This window comes from Symphalangus syndactylus, chromosome 6 (assembly GCF_028878055.3).
Source record: "Symphalangus syndactylus isolate Jambi chromosome 6, NHGRI_mSymSyn1-v2.1_pri, whole genome shotgun sequence".
In the NCBI taxonomy this organism is placed as follows: domain Eukaryota; kingdom Metazoa; phylum Chordata; class Mammalia; order Primates; family Hylobatidae; genus Symphalangus; species Symphalangus syndactylus.
In genome coordinates, this window is record NC_072428.2 from 143,525,800 (window position 1) to 143,545,009 (window position 19,210).

A 19,210-nucleotide genomic window follows, 5' to 3' on the forward strand; every position below is an offset into this window, starting at 1 on the left:
GGATGGGACTGACCCGATATTCCAGGTGCTGTCTGTTACCCCTTTCTTTGACTAGGAAAGGGAACTCCTTGACCCCTTGTGCTTCCCGAGTGAGGCAATGCCTCCCCCTGCTTCGGCTCGCGCACAGTGTGCTTCACCGACTGTCCTGCACCCACTGTTTGGCACTCCCTAGTGAGATGAAACCGGTACCTCAAGCAGAAATGCAGAGAAATCACCTGTCTTCTGTGTCGCTGGGGCTGGGAGCTGGAGACCGGAGCTGTTCCTATTCGGCCATCTTGGCTCCACCCCCGCCTCGTTCTTTTTTCTAGATTTCTTTTTTTTTTTCAGTTATAAGAACCAAGTAAATAAACTAATTTCTATTAATATTTTCATTTACTTTATAAAACTTTGTTGATTAAATTGGGGGAGTCTCTGACAATCTAAAGGGTAACAAAATAACAAATATACATCATTTCTTTATTAATTGCACCACACAAATCAAGTTAAATTTTTTCTATCTGATTACAGAGTCAATAAAAATTGCATCTGTATTTAGAGCAGCAACATAAAACTTTATTAGAAAGAAATACTATATCTGGACCAAAAAACTGCAACATGGTTTGGAAATCTAATGACTAAGAAGGTAAAACTGGCAACTATGTGCAACTACTGCTCATAGATTCTGGTTTTTTTCCCCCCAACATCTTTAAAATAAGCAGCCCCCACAAAGGGATAATCCATTGAATAAGGAGACGATGTAGCCAAAGAAGGGATGATATGGAAAAGCACATGAAATTCAATCAACATAAAAAGAACACACAAAGGCCATGGAAACTTGAGAAGGTGAAAGAAAAAAAAAAAACAACCCAAGCAAGGACAAGTCAGCTCCTTGGAGTTGCACCAACTCTTAAGTAGCACGTCCCTGTTCTAACTGAAATTGATGAGTCCACACCTGGGCACTTCAGTTTGAGAAATCAATTGGTTGGACTGGCCATTAAAAAAGGACTTAGATAAAGCTTAGAGAGAGAAAGCTAAACAGAAAAGTACTAAATCCTTGTGAACTCAAAAATGATTTAGGAAGTCAAATGAAGCAAACTAAAAAATCGGATGAAAATGTTTCTCTAAGAGTAAAACCCAGTTTTCTGTGTGATTTAAAATCAAACAAGCACCCTAGAGAAGATAAATTTTCAAAGTGCACCCAATAAAACCTCAGAGGTTCCCTGGAGTGTTTGGGGTAGCATAGATTGAGACAGGAAGTGGGTTCAGGCCCGTCTTCCCCAACCCTTCTTCACTTTAATTCAAACATTTCTAATTCTCTTTTGTCTTTTGTAGTTTCATGTAAGATATCATTTTAAAAAAATGAAAAAAAAATCTAATGCTGTCCCTTTCCCTAAGTTTGAAAATCACTGCTGAGGCTGAAATTACATTGGTGAGAAATATGATCATCATAAATCTAAAACACATTTTCTATGTAGTGCTACCAAAATACAAAGTTTCATCAAATATTTCACTACTATTCTGTAAAATAAATGAGAAAATTAAGTTCTTGGGAAGAAATTAAATTTTGTTATTACCACCTCCCAAAATCTGCTCTTCTGCTGGCTCCAAGATACCAATATTTGATAGTGTGAACAAATTTCTAACAAACATTCCAGTCACACTGTACCCCAAAGACATTTCATTCAATGGCTGCACAGTTTCTTTTTTGAGAAGGCAAGCCTCAAATTTATAGAAAACTCTAGAATGAAAAATGTACCATTACTAAAAACATAATAACACACATTATGTCAGGGCAGAATCTGCATAGTGCTTTTAAACATAATCACCAATGAAGAGTAGCCAAATTCCAGAACTTCACACAGCACTCATTAGCAAACAACGTCAAAGTGTAAATGATATGCAGGAAAAAAAACAAGTAACACAAATGCCATTTTTCTTTGATGGGCTCATGAAGAAAAGTGGAAATGCAGGACGAAAAGTGGAATCCAAGCTTTGGCCACGTACTGAAATTTCATTACTTCAATGAAACAGAGCAAATCTCCATGGAAAGGACTCATTCAGCAAACATTAAGTTCTTTCCATATATTTTTTTTCCTTCACGTAAGGTTAAACAGAAGTTGCTGTCGTTCTGGAATCAGTGATTACAATGTTTTTTTAATTAGAAAAAAGATTACTTGAATATTTACATAATTTTATTGCTCTTTATTTTAACAAAAACTTTTTTCACTGATTTGTAGACTCCATCCATTAACGTATGAAAGTGAAATCCATCTCTCAGGAAGATACAGTTATGGCTGAATGTATCTGATGCTGAGAGTACAGCATAATTAAGAAAAATCCTTGCATGTCATTTGGTTCTTGTTGCAGTCTTCTGTGTTCACCTCTCAGAAAGCAAAAGAATCCACTTGACTTTCAATAAATACCAAATTATTAAAAAAAAAAAAAAACGTTTCCACAGACTAGAGATCCAAGAAAAAGCAGTTCTGATGAATGATTTCCAGAATCAAGTGAGTCCTCCTTTAGTCCAATGAGATGATGTCAGGAATGTTACTTCCACTGCTGGTTGTGACCCCTGTCTCACTCCTGCTGCTGGATGAACTAACATGAGTACTGCTTTCATGGGAGCTGGTGGTGGTGACAGACGTACTGCTTGCTGTTAAGGGTGAGGCAAGACTATCCAAAAACATAGGAGGACAGTACTGGGGATCAACTGGAATAAGGGAAAGAAAATCCAAACCTGGCAAATCTGATGACATGCTTGATATTGGCGTATAGTGGAATGGTACTGAGTAGTCTGTTAATGAAGGCGGAATAGCAGCAGGATCAACAGAAGTCACACTGGGCACCCTTACAGAAGATGGCTGATACATGAGAACCCCTTTGGTTGGGCTGCTTTGTGTTTCTGACATAAAGATAAATAGATTTCTTTTTTGTTCCATGATAGGTGGAATAAGGCAATCTGGGCCCAGTAATGCTTGTTTTTTAACTCAGTGTCATCACTATCTCTCAGCCAGTGTTGTGTCCCACCCACCGATGGCCCAGTGAAAGGTGACCCAGGATCCCTTCTGAATCACTGAATTATTTGCACACAAACTCATCTATCTGATCTGTCCATCCTCCATGATAAACGGAAATTAGTTTCATTTTCTGCCCTCCCCTTCCTCCTGGAATATCTGACTCTTCAATAAATGAGAAGACAGAGTTATGGTTCATTTACTGACTTGATATTAATGTTTCGGAGAGCATTTAAAACATTTATAGCGCAGCAGTCTTCCTTTTCATAGGAAACAAAAGTCTTCTAAAAGGCAGTCTCATTTCCCGTGTGATAGTTGAGTACAGAAACCGTGTAGTCAGAAGGAAGGGTTTGCCCTGAGTCAGCCTGGGCTCCCGGGGCTGGACGGAGCTTGCATTTCTGAGCTCCCAGGGCGCCCCCAAGTGGCGATGTCAAGCTCCAAGTTGTTCTCAGGGTGCTCAACAGCAGCGCTTTTATAAGGTTCTTTTTGTTTTGTTTTGCTTTGGCTTTTCTGTTGTTTGTTCGGCTGCTTTTATTTTTGCAGTTGGCTGAATTCATCAGAGGGTTATACAAATCAAAAACTGTAAGTGAAGAGGATCTACCAAGTTGTTTGGCAAAGATAGAGGTGCTATCACGGAGGATGCTGTGGTGTGGTATGGGTGAGAAAGACAAGCAGTAAGAAGAAAGGAGAATAAAAGAGAAATCCATGAAGCTATAAGAAGTGTTTTTTGTCACTTTCTTATGCTGATTTATTCACCTGGATCAAAATAAGGAAAAACACACGAGGTCTAAATCATCAAAATAGGTTGCAAGATAAGGCAGCACCCTTTATGAGGCTGTTTCTCTTGCTTTCTGTTCTCAACACCAGTTCTGTGTAAGATGAGCTGCAACATAGACTCTGCATGTAGAATCTGTTAGTGGCTGACCCCTGCCTTATATAAACAAGGCTGGTAAATATGCAGCGAGACTCACATTCAAACAACAATTCTACGGGCTGGATTAAGACCCAGAGTCCCTAAACACTCATCAAATCATGTTGCCTCTCCCATATGCAATTCCAGAATGATAATTTATTTTGTTAACTAATAAAAGCAATATCATGTGTGCTGAAAGTATTTTTTTCCCCACATATTCTGGGTACAAAATTCTATATATGATCGTAGGGGCTGGAACATTTTTCCTTTAACTGTGATTCTTATTCCGATTACTAGTGTTCTGAATGCCCACTTAGCCTGCGTGCTACATGGCCTGTGCAGCTCCTCCCTCCTGCCCCCGGAAGAGGATTTCAAGCCTGTCATCTCCAACTCATAGCAGCCTTGGTGGAGTTGGTTCCAAACTGGCTCTTGGATGCCAGCTCAAAGTCAGCCTCTTGGGAGTCTCTTTAGGGCAACGGGGTTTTGCATTTCAACACAGCTTAAGTATAAAGTGCAGATAAACATAAGAGTGTTATTTTAAAATAAATTTGCTAAAAAGCATTATTTCTCTTTTCCCCTCTCCCTTCTCCGTCCTTCCTCTACCCTGCTCTTTCAGACTCATACTCCTCCTCTGTGGCTTTATCAATCCTGGATAGAAAACATCTCACAAAACCTGTTCTTTTCTCTTCTCTTCACATATGTAAGAGGCCTTCGAGCATTGACACACATTTTCCTCCAGATTTTCTAGTTGAAGAAATGTGCAAAAATCAATAAAAAGCTCAAATACAGTGGCATTTTTCCCCAGAGTTATGGACAATAACAAATAATCAGGTGGGAAAGCTTGATGATTTTCTTTTTAGATTGTGAGCTACAGGCGGCCATATGTGTTTTAAAGGTTAGGTACATAAAAGAAGTTTTGAGGTTTCCCCCTCTGTAACAACTGATTGGCCCTCTCAGGAGCTCTGTGCTTAAATAAAGCTGTTAGGATTGGCCTCTCTTAGCATGCTTATGCCATAGATGAGCGTCTGATGCTTAGCGACTTATCCTGGTGCAAGAGCCAGGCAGTGGAAGAACCAGGTGTACAATGTGTCCTACAGGAACGCTTTTGGCTGTGAAACAATTCCTGGCTGAAAGGGGCTAAGCCCGGGGGATTTTATCTGGGTGGGAAGAGGATTCTGGTTTTAGTTCAGTACCTGCATGCTATCAGGGCTCAGGGTGTGCATCCTTGCAAACACTGGCCTCTTCTTCTCATGCTTTTTTTTTTTTTTTTTTTTTTTTTTTTTTTTTTTTTTTGAGACGGAATCTGTCTCTGTGGCCAGGCTGGAGTGCAGTGGTGTGATCCTGGCTCACTGCAACCTCTGACTCCCTGGTTCAAGTGATTCTCCTGCCTCAGCCTCGCGAGTAGCTAGGATTACAGTCATACACCACCAGGTCCAGCTAATTTTTGTATTTTTAGTAGAGCTGGGGTTTCACCATGTTGGCCAGGATGGTCTCGATCTCCTGACCTTGTGATCCGCCCGCCTTGGCCTCCCAAAGTGCTGGGATTACAGGTGTGAGCCACGGCACCCAGCCTCTTCTCATGGTTTCCAAAAGGCTACAGCAGCTTTGAGCATCAAATCCTCACACAACTATGTTCAAAGACGCAAAACAGGAGGAAGTGATGTTGGCAGGCCAGAGGAGGGGTCCCTCCTCTGACCACTCTCTTCTACCAGAGAGAAAAATAATCTTTGCCACAGCCTCCCAGAAAACTTTTTATTTCTGCTTCATCAAGCGGACACCCTTAACTTGTGGATATTCTATATTGGCAGGTAAATAAGTGAGAAGGGATATGGGTGCAGCACTGGGGCAACCAGTGAAAGGTTGGCCATACAAGCAGGTGTTTCATTAAGAGGGAAGAATACGTGAACCATGCCCACAGGAAAATTTACATAGTTTCCTCTTGGAAAACAACAACAAAAACCTTCTGGTCTTATCCAAAGCACTAATTGGATGAAAAATGTCAAGCTTTTCTCAGTGTTCGGTGCAGTACAAACCTAGGGTTATTTCTAAGTGGAGGAGCAATAGAAGATAGCATTGTAGAACTCTTCCGTCATGCCGAGAGATGTTAGATATGACCAATACGATGAAGGGAAATGATAAGGTGACATTATCCCTGAGATAAAAGTCACCGAATCTGGGACAAGGTATGGGTTAGTCAACTTGTGGAGCTCTCCAGCCCCCTTCTCAATGAAGATTTTAAGGCAAACTAGAATTGCATTAAATTTAGTGATTTTTTTTCCTCAAAGACCAATGACTTCAATGGGAGATAGAAGAGTCTGTGGATCACTTGCTTTTATTCTCTTCCTATAGCTGTGAAAATTGATTGAAGAAATTGCCAACATTCCACTTTAATCAGGGTAGAAACCAAGAATTGGATGTGGTTTATCCATTGAGATGCTCTATGCATTGGCGATGCCATCATTTAAAAACATCATGGAGACTGTTTTTAGTCATATGGACAAATCCAAGCAGGCTGCTTTCCCAGGAAATCAGGAGCTGCCTATGAAGTTCTAGGCTTGAAGTTAGTTGATTAGTGGACTTAATAAAATGTAGATGTAATCAGTAGATAAAAAGTGAGTACTTGCTGGGCATGGTGGCTCACGTCTGTAATCCCAGCACTTTGGGAGGCTGAGGTGGGCGAATCATCTGAGGTCAGGAGTTGGAGACCAACCTGGCCAACATGGTGAAACCCCATCTCTACCCCAGCTAAAAATACAAAATTAGCCAGCTCTGGTTGCACATGCCTGTAATTCCAGCTACTTGGGAGTCTGAGGCAGGAGAATCACTTGATTCCACCCAGGAGGTGGAGTTTGCAGTGAGCTGAGATCATGCCATTGCACTCCAGCCTGGGTAAAAAGAATGAAACTCCATCTCAAAAAAAAAAATAAATAAAATAAGGACCTATTCCAAGATTTTCATTAAACACCGAGATAAGTATACCACCCGAGGATCAGTATTATAACCAGGTATCTTATTGGAAGTCTTGTGTTTTATCTTGGAATACTCATGAGTTTGGTATTCCATCTCCTGGTATATTTGGATTGGATAATTTTATGTTATTTGATAAAACTGCCTACTCAAGGAAGATAGTTATCCTAGGGATTTGAATATCTCAATTGGGAAACTCAGCATTCATTGAGACCACAATCAACCATGTACATCTCATTTTGAGTTGGACTTGAAGTTGGGGATGCTATCAGAGCCCTGAGAGAAATTTAAAAAGGAATCCGGAAAGGCAGATGTAAATATCGCCTTGCACTGCTTCTTCTTTTACCCCAAGATGGCTAAGAAAGCCTTCAAAGTCCTTTGAAAGCATTAATTTATCCAACGTTTCCCACAAAGACTGAAATGGGTCTGCATCAATGATGTAATTTGGGTATTGCTGGGTTATACAGAAGCACAATGGTGATGATTATGGGTGCGCTGTGAAGGACTGAGTTAATGGAATCCCATCAGAGACTCAGAGCACAAATTCGGGGAACAAACAGGACCCACCTCATCCCGCTGCAGCTGAGAGTCACTGTTGTTGCTGCTGTGAGTGAGGGAAAAAGGCGGATCAAATTGCAGGCTCATGTGACTTGTGGATTTATTTAGCCAATGGGCAATTTCGGTGTACCTCTCAAGCAAAATATAAGTAATTGTTGAGAGAATTACTTTTTTGATTACCAAATTACTATGATTTGAAATGCAATTAGTAGTATAGACAAACCTATTTTTCCCCTTTATGAGAAGGAAATTGTTCGGAAATGGGTATAGTGGTGCTGATAAAGTTACAGTCCACAGTTAATTAAATTACCCACAAGAAGCAGATACATGGTTTCATTTCAGTTTTATTGCTCCTAATGCAATTTGTTTTCGTTAATGAGAACCCACATACATGCATGAATCAGGGTTTTGCACTGATACCTCCTGTGTGGGGGAGTTCTCTTTCCAGGTTAGGTTTCATTCTCCATATTTAAGATCTATTGTGTGTATATTGATATTTGCCTATAAATATTAAACATGCACCTGTGGTTCAGAGAATATGTTAAAATTCAAGAAAAACTACTGATCTACCTAAAGTAGCATCGACCCATTTTTAAAATTTGTAGATATTTCCATTTGTACATGGAAATTTAGAGGTAATCTTAAGTGATGGTGAAAAATAAAATTAAATGGATTTTATAATGAACTCTTTAACATGCTTTAAAGGAGTGGATTCAGGAAAATTAAGTTCATAAAAGTCAGGTTTCAACTTAAACTGTTTATTAACTTTATTGATTTTTAATTAAGGACAGGATTTTTTTATTGCATTAAAAAAGCAACGAGTCCAAACTAGAGGCACGGAAGATTTTTTTATGAAATCAGTTTTTGAAAGTAAGGCTTTTTTTTTCTTTGCAATTCTGCAGAGTTCTTCTGCCAAATTGCATACGTTCTGGGAAGATGGGAAAGGCTCTCTGCTTAGGTGCAAAATCAGAGTATCTCAGATAAGCCACAACAGTTGTGGTATCTTAGTTTGACCATATCTTTGCCTTTGCTTTGACAATTCCCTTTTGACTTCTACCTTCTTCCTGACATGAACCTTAAACATCAATTCAAGGGTGAAACAGCGTCTGAAAATGTCCTGCAAAGACTAACCGGACTGCATTCTTTTTTGATTCTGAATAAAGTCTTAGCAAAGATGTAAAAAAAAAAAAAAAAAAACAAAAAATTGCCTTCCTCATTTAAATGGTTTCTTTTTTTATTCTTGAAAAACCCTTAGCCTTAGCCTTAGGAGAATCCTTGTTCAATCCTTTAAATGTATAAGCTGTTATCTGAGACCTAAGCAAACATTTGAGAAATCTTCCAAGTCACCTTGGTGCCATGAAGAAAATGGCTCTAGTACATTGCTCTAGTGCAGTGGTTCTCAGACTTGTGCATGCATCAGAATCATCTGGAGAGCTTGTTAAATGCAGCTTGCCCGGCCCCAGCCCTGAGTTTTTGTTTCAGTTGGTCTGAGACAGGGCCCACGAATCTGCATTTCCAACAAGTCCCTGAATGATGCTTTCGCTATTGGTCCAGAAACAACTCTTGGAAAGCCACTGTATGAGTAGATTAAAAATGCTACTTGGTGCTGCTACAATAGATAAATTACAGCTTTATTGTGAACACATTTGCAAGCTAGTGGTTTCTAACGGTCCTTTTGTAGTAAGACTAGCAGGGCTCCAAATGTACCAAAAGGAGCAAGAAATTGAGAAAACGGCATCTATTCACAAAAGAAAAGCATTATCAGTCTGATAATTTGTAGTATCAGTCTTGCGTCACTTTGAGGAGTACTGACTATCATCTTCATGAAAGCAAGTTCACTGTAGCTCATCATTTCATCCTTAGAATGTAGCACAATGAGTGGCACATAGTCAGCGCTCAGGTGTTAACTGAATAAGTGAAATACCTACAAGAAGCATTGACTTCACCATGCCATTTTTTCATGCATTGATTTGGCTTTAATGACACAAGCATGCTGTTTAACCAATTATCCTCAGTGACTTACCCAACAAGTATTTATTCCAAGACCCACATTTCTGCTGGTTAACTGTGATTCAGCTGGTCTACACTGGGCTCGGCTAAGAGACTCTGCTGTGTACTCCCCAAATATCTGGCTTAGCCCCAGGCTATGGGTTGTATTGAGGTCTTCTCCAAGTGCGTTTGTTCTGGGGCCAGGCTAAAGCATCGGCTGTTAATAGGGACATGTTTTTGTATGGTGGATCATCAGAGTGCAGAAGCCAGCCAGGGTATGCAAGCAGCTGCAAAGCCTCTGCGTGCATCATGTCCACGCACATCCCGTTAGTCCAAGTAAGTCACATGACCAGTATCAAAGTCAGGATGGGAGTAGGTGTCAGGGGACAGGTTAAGATGCTTTCCTGCAGGTGGCATGGGGTGGAGAGTAGTATTTGCTGAACAACATTCCAGTCTGTTACAGCTTTGAATATGGCAATAATGGCTTATTCCATTTAGGACTCAAAGATGAGTGTTCAGGAGCTGGATATTTATAGGCTGGAAATGCAATCACATGCTCCACTATCTTATGCTCTTGAAAGAAGAGGCTGCTACTCAGACTGTCCCACTTAAAATCTGAAAAGGTGGTTTGTCACGTAAAGGAAAACTCTTCCCTCTTCCCTCCTTATGTCTCACAGTCATTGTGTTGTTGGAAGAAGAGATGGAAAGATACACTGGAATCTGCAGTGCTTGGACCTGGGGGCCAACTTGCTGGGCTTTTCTTACTTTGTTACTTCTGGCAGACAAGGCTTCTCTTTCAGGGGTGAATTAAGTTGTGCTCACACTCAACCCTCCCTAAAGCTTAGTCCAAATGCTCATTTTAGAAATACACTATACCCCCTTCCTTTATTTGTAACTGCAATGATTTTTAGTGAAGTCAAGTTTTCCACTTTCTGTAACTGTTTCTATCAGCCTGCAGGAGAGTACCAATTTACGTGGCAGGATTTGATGAGTTGGCACTGGCTCTGTTTGTTTTGCTGTCAGGAAAAGATGTTGCATTGACTGATCCTATCTATATCCATTTTGGTTTCACTGTTGCTTTGAAGTCAAAGCCTGAGAATGCCTCTGGGTGACCTGATGCCAATGCCCCCAGAAGACAGTGTAAGCCCTTGCTCCCTGCGGCTCACACTCAGTTCTAAGGCTGACCATACCGCAAGCAGGACTTTGTCCTTCACAAGGCATGCCAGTGGTCAGCAGAGACAACAGACACAAGCTTTCTCTTCTTTCTTAATGCAGCCATCACCTCTCCTGGTTACAAAATTAAAGCACTGAGCTGCAGAGACTCATTCCTGTCACTTAAACATTGAAGGGAAGCATATTTAACTTAATTCACCTGACCCTAAGAAGTGTGTGGTTTGAAAAGGGCAAGGCGCCCTAGGGGCACTTTGGAGCAGAAGTCATATCTCTTTTAATCTAATAAAGCTTGATCTATGAACTAAGAGGATTTGGAGAACAACACGGTTATGGTCAAATGATCATCAGGGACAAACAGAAACAGAAGACAGTCTTCTATACCCCATGCTCCAAAAACCTAAGAGCCTTGGGAAGCACTGTGAAAACGATTATTGTGTCACCAGAAAATGGGAAATGACAGGAGTTTGTGCCTCCTCTAGGGTGAGAGGTGATTATTTGGATAATTTCTGAGGCAATGCTGGTAGCACAAGGCAAGATTTGATAAATATTCAGAGGGCAGCAAGGACGTTTTAGAGAAAATAATATATATTCTACATATAGCCTACAGATATTGATCCACAGAAGGGACATGAATGAAGGCAAGACAACAGAAGTGAAGAAAGGTAGTTAGAAAGTAGGAGAAGAAGAGTCGATTATGGTTAAATGTAGAAAGGCAAGATGAAGAACTAGGGGAGAATCCTAGAGGAAGGTGGTAAGGTTGTGAGCAGCCCTCCAGGGGGCCACAGAGAAAACATGGGATGAAGTTGGCACCGGCCATTTTAGTAGGATCAAAAGCTTGTGCAGCTCACCTGGCAATAAACCTTAACACTCATGTTGATTAACCACTGTGTTTGTGTACATGATGCTAGTGTAGTTAGTTGTACATACGTTTTGAACTGTGTGTAAGATCCAAGCAGTGACACAATGGTAGGGCTAAAATGCGGAGACATGTGCTATTGGGAGATTGAAGCTTAACTTTACTGATGTTAGAGAAAGGCTATTTATTGGGTTAAAACCAATGATTTTACATAAAACATAATTTTTAAGTATTAAGTTGAAAAGCCCCAAATTAACCCAATTCATACTTTAACTCTGTTTTTCAAAGGCCTGAAATAGCAGTTATTGTGTGTGTGTGTATGTGTGTGAGTGTGTGCTGGATATTTCCTGTTTGAAAGTGTGTAAAAGGTCTTACTACCCAGCCCCTAGTTGAGAGTTATCTTGCAAAAAACAAAAATGGAAACAAGAAACCAAACATGTTTTGAGAGATAGAGAGTGAGAAACAGATTTTCAGAGTGGAGAATATGCCTTCTGTTGATGCATTTAGCATTGTGTTTTCTCAAGCTACCCAGATTTTTAAAAATGTCTCCCCGTTTATGAGTTCAAGGTGATAATATATAGAAGACAGTGATCCCCACTGTTTTAGGGAAGACCTTCCTTCAGAGTACGCTAACTTAGGCATTTCATTTCTTCAAATATTAGTATTTGGAAAAGAAAAACAGTCTTAAATATGGTTCTGTCCTTCTCCCTCAGCACCCAGAGAAAAGGGAAGTAAACTACAGGATATAATTCTCTCAGAAATAAGAAAACCTCTTAGCTAATCAAAATCATGCTTAGGCTGCTGAACTCAATGGATGTACTTTTTGTTATTCCTACAATGCTTAGCTTGCAGGTAGACCAAAAATTTGCCTTCATTGTCATTTTAAAAATGACTGTCCAACATATTTTGCAGCATCTGCCTCATCCCAATGACTTATATTTGTTTTGTAAATTTGTTCTAGGGAAAATAAACACACACCCACACCTTTGTAATAAATAGGGAAGCAGTAATCCTATGAAACTAGATAGAAAAATGGGTTGGGGGCATTTGGTTTGGAGCAGCATGGAGGAATTAAACTCGACATTAAATAATTTGCAAAATATTTTCAAAAATATTTTCTCACACTTACCCAATAAATACGAATAAAAATCTGCTTCATCACCACAGTGTATTTCAGACGTTCAAGGAGAAATTGAGTAGAGGGAAATATTGACATGTTTCCTTCTGAAACACTACACCTATTTTGAAATGCCCATTGGGTACTTTTGCTCCTCTTCGGGGTACCTTTGTCCTTGTTTGTGTGTGTGTGTGTGTGTGTGGATAAGAGGAGGTGAAAGGTGATTAGAGACAAGAATTGAATTAATTATACATCATAAACATAACATGCCATAGCTTGCCAGTCTTTAAAATTGTATCACTTCACTCATTCTAACATACTAACCACTTTATTCTTTTATATGTGGGACCACAGTGTCCTCACACCCTCGACTGAAATGTGTGTATCCGTGCTTAACACAAATTTGGATGTGTGGGTGCACAAACACGCATGCACATACACACGAGGTATAGAACTTTATTTATTTATTTATTTATTTAGAGATGGAGTCGTGCTCTGTCGCCAGGCTGGAATGCAGTGGCGCAATCTTGGCTCACTGCAAGCTCCGCCTCCCGGGTTCAAGCAATTCTCCTGTCTCAGCCTCCCGAGTAGCTGGGACTACCATCACACCTGGCTAATTTTTGTATTTTTAGTAGAGACGGGGTTTCACCATGTTGGCCAGGATGGTTTCGATCTCCTCACCTCGTGATCCGCCCGCTTCTGCCTCCCAAAGTGCTGGGATTACAGGCGTGAGCCACCGCGCCCGGCCATAACATTCTTTAAAATGTCCCTAGAAGCACCGCGTTCAGTGTGCAAGGTGCAAGAGTATAGCCAATCGCTTTTCAAGTTGGGTAAAGGGCGCTCCATCTGGATCATCCTTGAGGAACAGCCTCGTGTTCATCCATGCTGTTTTCAGTCCTCCCCACTATTCCGGTTCCTTTCACACCTGCATCTTTCAGACGCTCGCTCTTTCCTGCCCTCCTCCCCTGCCCTCCGTTTCTTCTGCTTAATTGTGAGATTTGCTTCCCAGCACAAATTTTTACTTCAACTCTTTCCCCTGTTGCTTATGAATTTTATGGTGATTTCATGTTATAATTTTAAGCAGAAATCGCTTATCATATTTTCTTAAGTAATTTAATCGGGATTTTAAACTTTAGTTAGATTATAGTTACCTACAATGCCTTGAGAATATAATTTTTAAAAGTGGCACATATGCTTTCTTTATCCCAATGGTATTCTATCTATGATTAATATGCACACATCTATGAAGTATCATGTACAATACATAAACTATTCTGCATAATTATTGTATTTTGTATAAACTATATTAGTATGACATTTAGTTTGTGTAAAAATATGCATGTATATTTCATAGATAGCGTATGTATATTACATAAGTGGGACCCTAACTGCATCTGTATTTAGTGAAATGTCAGGATCGCGATGCTGTGGTGAATAGCATGAACTTTCTTTCATGTCCATGTTAGAAGAGGCAGCTTCCTCCCATCAAAAGCAAAGCTGGGGCAGAGGAGGGGGTTGAAAGCAAGGTTTTCTATATATCTAATTGTGGTGACTTTTAAAGTTTAGTTTTATGGCTCTGTTGCCTCTGTCTTCAAAGTCAAATGGAGCAGCTGAAGCTCTCCCCACCCCAGACCCACCTGCGTGGCCTCTCCCATGCAGCAAGTCTTGCTTAGCTGTTGGAATCCTGGTTTTACTTGGTTTTGTATTTGCTATTTTTTTAAAAGTGTTTTTAAACTCATGTTTCTTCATAGTAAAGGGAAACTACTGTGGAGTAAACAGAAGATGAGCGTGGTACAAATTTGGTTAAACCGAAAACTACACACTGGATTGAGAGCTTGGGGAAGTGAGGCAGGTGGAAGGGACTGAAGGAGGTGTCTTTCCAGGACACTTGTTCACCGGCATCCAGTATTCTCCCCCGCAGTTAGGGAAACAGAGGGAGCATGCAGTTTCAGGCCCAGGCAGGCCTCTCTCTGGGCTGGGGGCAATGCCAGGGCTGGGGGAGAACCCGCAGTCAGCCTTGTTCGTGGAGGCCTAGCCTGTTATTTTGAAACCCTAAGTGGAAACAGGCGTGGAAACCCGGAAGGAGCAGGGAGCCTTACGCAGTCCTGGGAGATGAAGCCAACGCCCTACCTCCATGTGGAAGGAGGCGGGGGAATGGGCAGGGGCGGGTCTCACAGGTTCCCCGCTCTGGAGTTGGGGTTGCCCGGCCCACCTGCGCTCTCTGGATGGGATAGGTCCTTCCTGGCCGGGAAGGGCTGGAAGGGGCGCGCAAGGAGGACGTGGGGACGAGACGAGAGAGACGCGTGCCCAGCAACTCCAGAAAGACGGAGAGGAGTGCAGGAGAGAGCCGGGGAGGACGCGGGAGGGCGGGGAGGGGAAGAGAAGCCAGGCCGGGCCTGGAGCGGAGGAACGGAGCCCGCTGGTGCGGGTGTCCACACAGGGGCGCTGGAGCGCGCCTTCCTGCGGCTGGGCGGGAGGCAAGCCCGAGAGCGCGCGGCGAGTGAAGCCATGTCGCCCTCCCTCGCTCTCGGCGGGCACAGTGAGGCGCAGGCTTTGGAAAAGTTGCGGGCAGCCCGAAAGCCGAGCCTCCGCCTGCGTTCACGATAATGAAAATGGAGTCGCGGTCACAGCCGGGCTCTCTGCGGGGCGCAGCACCGCAGTCCCAACCCTCTGTCCCAGGGCCCAGCTCCTCCGCCGCCCCACGACCTTTCCTGCCCTCCTCCGGAGAGGGGCGAAGGGACGGGGCGGTTTCGGAGGGAGCTGGGCTGTGGAGGGAGGGCGGCCTCCGCACCAGCGTCGCCGGACCACCCAGAGCCCTTCTGGTGGCTCTCCCACGCCCCATTCGCAGCCCAGGTCCTCGGGGTCTCTCTCTTGTTGCTTCAAGTTAGGCAAGAGGAGCTGGGGGCGCGGGGAGCCCGGCGCTGCAGCGCGCGTGTGGCTGGGGCGCCCCGGGGCCAGCTGCACCTTCAGTCGCCCCCTGGCCTGCCTGCCTCGACCTCCGCGTCCCCTCGCACCGTCCGCTCGCGTGCTGTGGGGCACGCGCAGCACTACCTTCGGCGGGGCCGGAGCACCCTGAGCTCCCGGGACTCCCCCACCGCCCCCGCACCCACGACCCGCGTGGTCCCCGCCTCTCCACCCTCTTCACGCACCCTCGCCCCCTTTTTGTGCGACCCCGCGCCCCCTCCGGGCTGCCAACCCCTGCCACCCAGGCGCCAGTCCCGGGCTCGGGGAGGAGGCCGGTGGGGAGGGGGCGGAGGGGCCGGGGTGGAGGAGGAGCCGCGTGAGGGGCCTGGGGGCGGGGAGCGAGGAGAGTGCTCGGAATGTGTGCCGGTCTCTAGGTGGTGCCAAATTCTGGGGCCTAGGCATTTCCCTCGCTTTATGTTTTTGGTTTTTTTCCTTCCTTCAATCTCTTTGATTAGGCCGTACGTGGCTGTGGCAAGGAGTTTGGGGAAAAAAATTATAAAAACAGGAAAGAGAGAAAGCACAGCCAGAACCCCGGCTTCCCGAGCCGCCGGGGAGGGGGCGGAGGAGGCTGAGCCAGGCAGAGTCGCCAGCGGAGACTCGCGAGTGGCGCGCGGGAGGAGCGGCCGCCGGCGCTGGGCTTGCCTTGCTGCTGCTGCTGCCTCCCCACCGCCTTTTTTTTTTTTTTTTTTTTAATCTGGAGCGGGGTGGGGAGCGGGAACCCGAGAGAGAAAAAGCAAAATATTAAAAAGCCCCAAAGACAGCCAGCAGGAGCGCGGTGCCCGATGGCTTCGCTGTACCAGAGGTTCACCGGCAAGATCAACACCTCGAGGTCCTTCCCCGCGCCCCCGGAGGCGAGTCACCTCCTGGGCGGCCAGGGGCCCGAGGAGGACAGCGGCGCAGGAGCCAAGCCCCTCGGCCCGCGGGCGCAGGCGGCGGCGCCCCGGGAGCGCGGCGGCGGCGCGGGTGGCCGGCCCCGGTTCCAGTACCAGGCGCGGAGCGATGGTGACGAGGAGGACGTAAGAGCTTCTCGGTGGCGGGGGGCGGCGGGGGCTCCGGGCGGAGTGCGCGGCGAGACGCGTCGGCGGGGGGCATGGTGGGGGGGTGATCGGGCGCCCTCCCACCGCCCACGACTCTCCGGGCGCCCCCAGACAGGCTCCGTGGCGCCAGAACGCGGTCACCGCCGTCCCGGAGGGAGCGGGTCTGTGTCTACAGCCGCGGCGGCCGGGAGTTGGTGGCTGGAGAGAGCGGGGTTTGGGTACTGCGCCTGCTGGGATCTGGAATTCGCCTTGCGTTCCCTGGATGCGCGGATGTCTGTTTTTAACAGCATGCTGCTATGGTTCCTAAGGAGAGAATTTGATCGGCCTGTGCTTACGAGTTGGTTTATTTTTTATTTATTTCGTGCTCTGGGAACACAGCCTCAGGCACCTTCTCTCCCTCCCACCTGTGTCTGGAATCTCTCCATCGTGCCCCACCTCGCCTACCCACTCTGTCCCTTGACTCAAATGCCTCTCGTTCATTCCTTTTCTTACTTCTCCTAGACACTTTTTCCCCCCAGCGGTGGTGGTGGTGATTATCCTTTCCGGAAAAAAAAAAAAAAATACCAAAATACTGGCATCTGAGTCCCAACCCTCTGTCCCAGGGCCCAGCTCTTTTGCTGAGAGACCTCAGGCCGTGTCTGTCTCCCCTCCAAGCCCTGGACTAGCACCTCTGCCTTAGACCATGTTCAGTGAAAACTTCTCCGAGAGCACATTTCCTACTCTTCATGGGGCTGGAAGCCTGGGTTTTAAAGGTTGGATTTGCACATCACCCTAGTAACCAATGATTCATGCAGGACAGGAGCCGGACCTTAGATGGATGAGTTTAACCACCTCCTGTGGATCCCTTTCAAGGATGCAGAGGGCTGCTAGGACTTAGAAGGGAGGAAACTGTGCTTTTTCTTTGAGGCCTTCTTTTCCCAGGGAAAAGAGAAAAATCCCCGACAGGCTCTCAGAGAAACAGGTCTGGCTTGGCTGGTACAGCTCTTAGAACAGCTAGGCTGTGTTGATTTGTAGAAATCACGGTGTATGCCTTTGAGGAGTTTCACAACTGCACCTTTTAAGCAAGGCTGTGCCGACTCAGGGTTCCCAGGCCTCTCACTTAGTCTACCCTGACATACCCAGGGCAGTACATTGCCCTGCACTGAGCAGGAGGTTTTGGTCATTACCTCTCAGCAGCCTCCAGCCACGCTGTTTCCCTGTTTCGTATTTCTTTAGTGCAAGAGTTGTGTTTGGGTCAGGGGTGGGGGGGGGGGGGGGGGGGGCGAGACACTGAGTGATTTCCCAGGGACAATTCCTAATTGCCAGATATTATGAAATCAGCGAGGTTTTGCTGTTGTTACTGGTAGTTTTTGTTTTATGAATGAAGGATGTGGGAACTTTTATGGAGATCACAAAACTTTGCGGGAGATATGGTTTGCACACGCACAGGTACACACCCCCTACAGCACTGCGTTAGATCTTGCATGAGGTTTTGTGATTTTCTCCTGCATCATTTCCAGACTCCCCTGGTTCAACAGAGAGGCATTCAAAGGCATGTCCCTCACTTTGGTGGGCCGAGCCCTGAGGGAAATAGACATTCTTCAGTCATCTGGTTCAAGGAACTAGAAGTCTTTGGCGAATGGTTTAATTGGGGGAGGGTGAAGAGTTCTGGAGGATTAAACTACCGAGAATCTTGGGGAAGACAGTTAAGCTGCAATGCAAACAGGAAAAATGTACTTTTTACCTTAAATCTGACTTAAAATTGTTGAATTGTGGATGTTTGGAGTGAGAACAATGTGCAGTTTTTTTCTCAACAGGCTCTAGGTGTCGCTAGGAGAAAGGAAAGACAAGAGCTCTGAATTTTATTTCAGATGGTCTCCATCTTTTTTTAAAAAATTTTAACTTGGAGTATACATGTCCTTCTTTTTATTGTGACATGTGTCTAGAAATGATTCTGAGATAAACACGGGTGTCCTGAGAAACAAATCAAGGATATAACATGTACCTTTTTTTTAATGGGGCTCTAAACAGCATCTCTAACTTAGATGTAAGTCCTGACATCATGCTTCTTTTTTTCTGGAAAATACACAATGTGTGTGGGTGGGCGTGTATTGTGTGTTTATATAGTATACTCCCGATATATATATATATATATATATATATATACACATATATATACTTGCCCATTATCTGTACATATATATCCAGCACACATCTGCAAAATGCATTGCACATACGTCCTTTAAGTTTAAATTGTATAGTTAAACTCATGACACAGGCTGAATGTTGCATCCTTTAAAAACAACAACAAACTTTATGCACTCTTCTTAGAAAAGTTCCTCAGAATTGGAAAAGTTATGCCCCCAAATTTGCTAAAAGATGGATGTACATATCAAACCACTTTTCCTCCAGGAACAAAAGCTTCAATTTGCTTAAGGTGTATTGAAAAAAAAAAAAAAAAAAGACATTAGGTACAAAAACTGCTTTTTAGATACAGATGCTTGCCAAGACTGAAGAATTTTGAGTAATCATTTTGCTACCCAAATTTAAAGCTGAGGATATGCAATGAATTAGGAACACATTGCATTTTATTACGTGTCTTGCAACTGCTGACCACCTCAGGACAAACCGAGGCTTTCCTTTTCAACATCTGCAAGCAGCTGG

General features: G+C 44.1%; 1 protein-coding gene across 3 annotated transcripts in view; it reads left to right on the forward strand.

The window, feature by feature from the left end:
* Nucleotides 1-19,210, forward strand: part of DPP6 (dipeptidyl peptidase like 6) — a 1,185,884-nt gene that overhangs the window by 297,841 nt on the left and 868,833 nt on the right. The window contains exon 1 of one of the 3 annotated variants that reach the window (XM_055269769.2): nt 15,857-16,546. The exons of the other annotated variants lie outside the window; for them this stretch is intronic. Within the exon in view, the coding sequence (XP_055125744.1) occupies nt 16,313-16,546 (234 nt within the window). The 5' untranslated portion in view covers nt 15,857-16,312. Of the gene's footprint in view, nt 1-15,856; nt 16,547-19,210 lie in introns of those variants that run through there. 3 annotated transcript variants of the gene reach the window in all.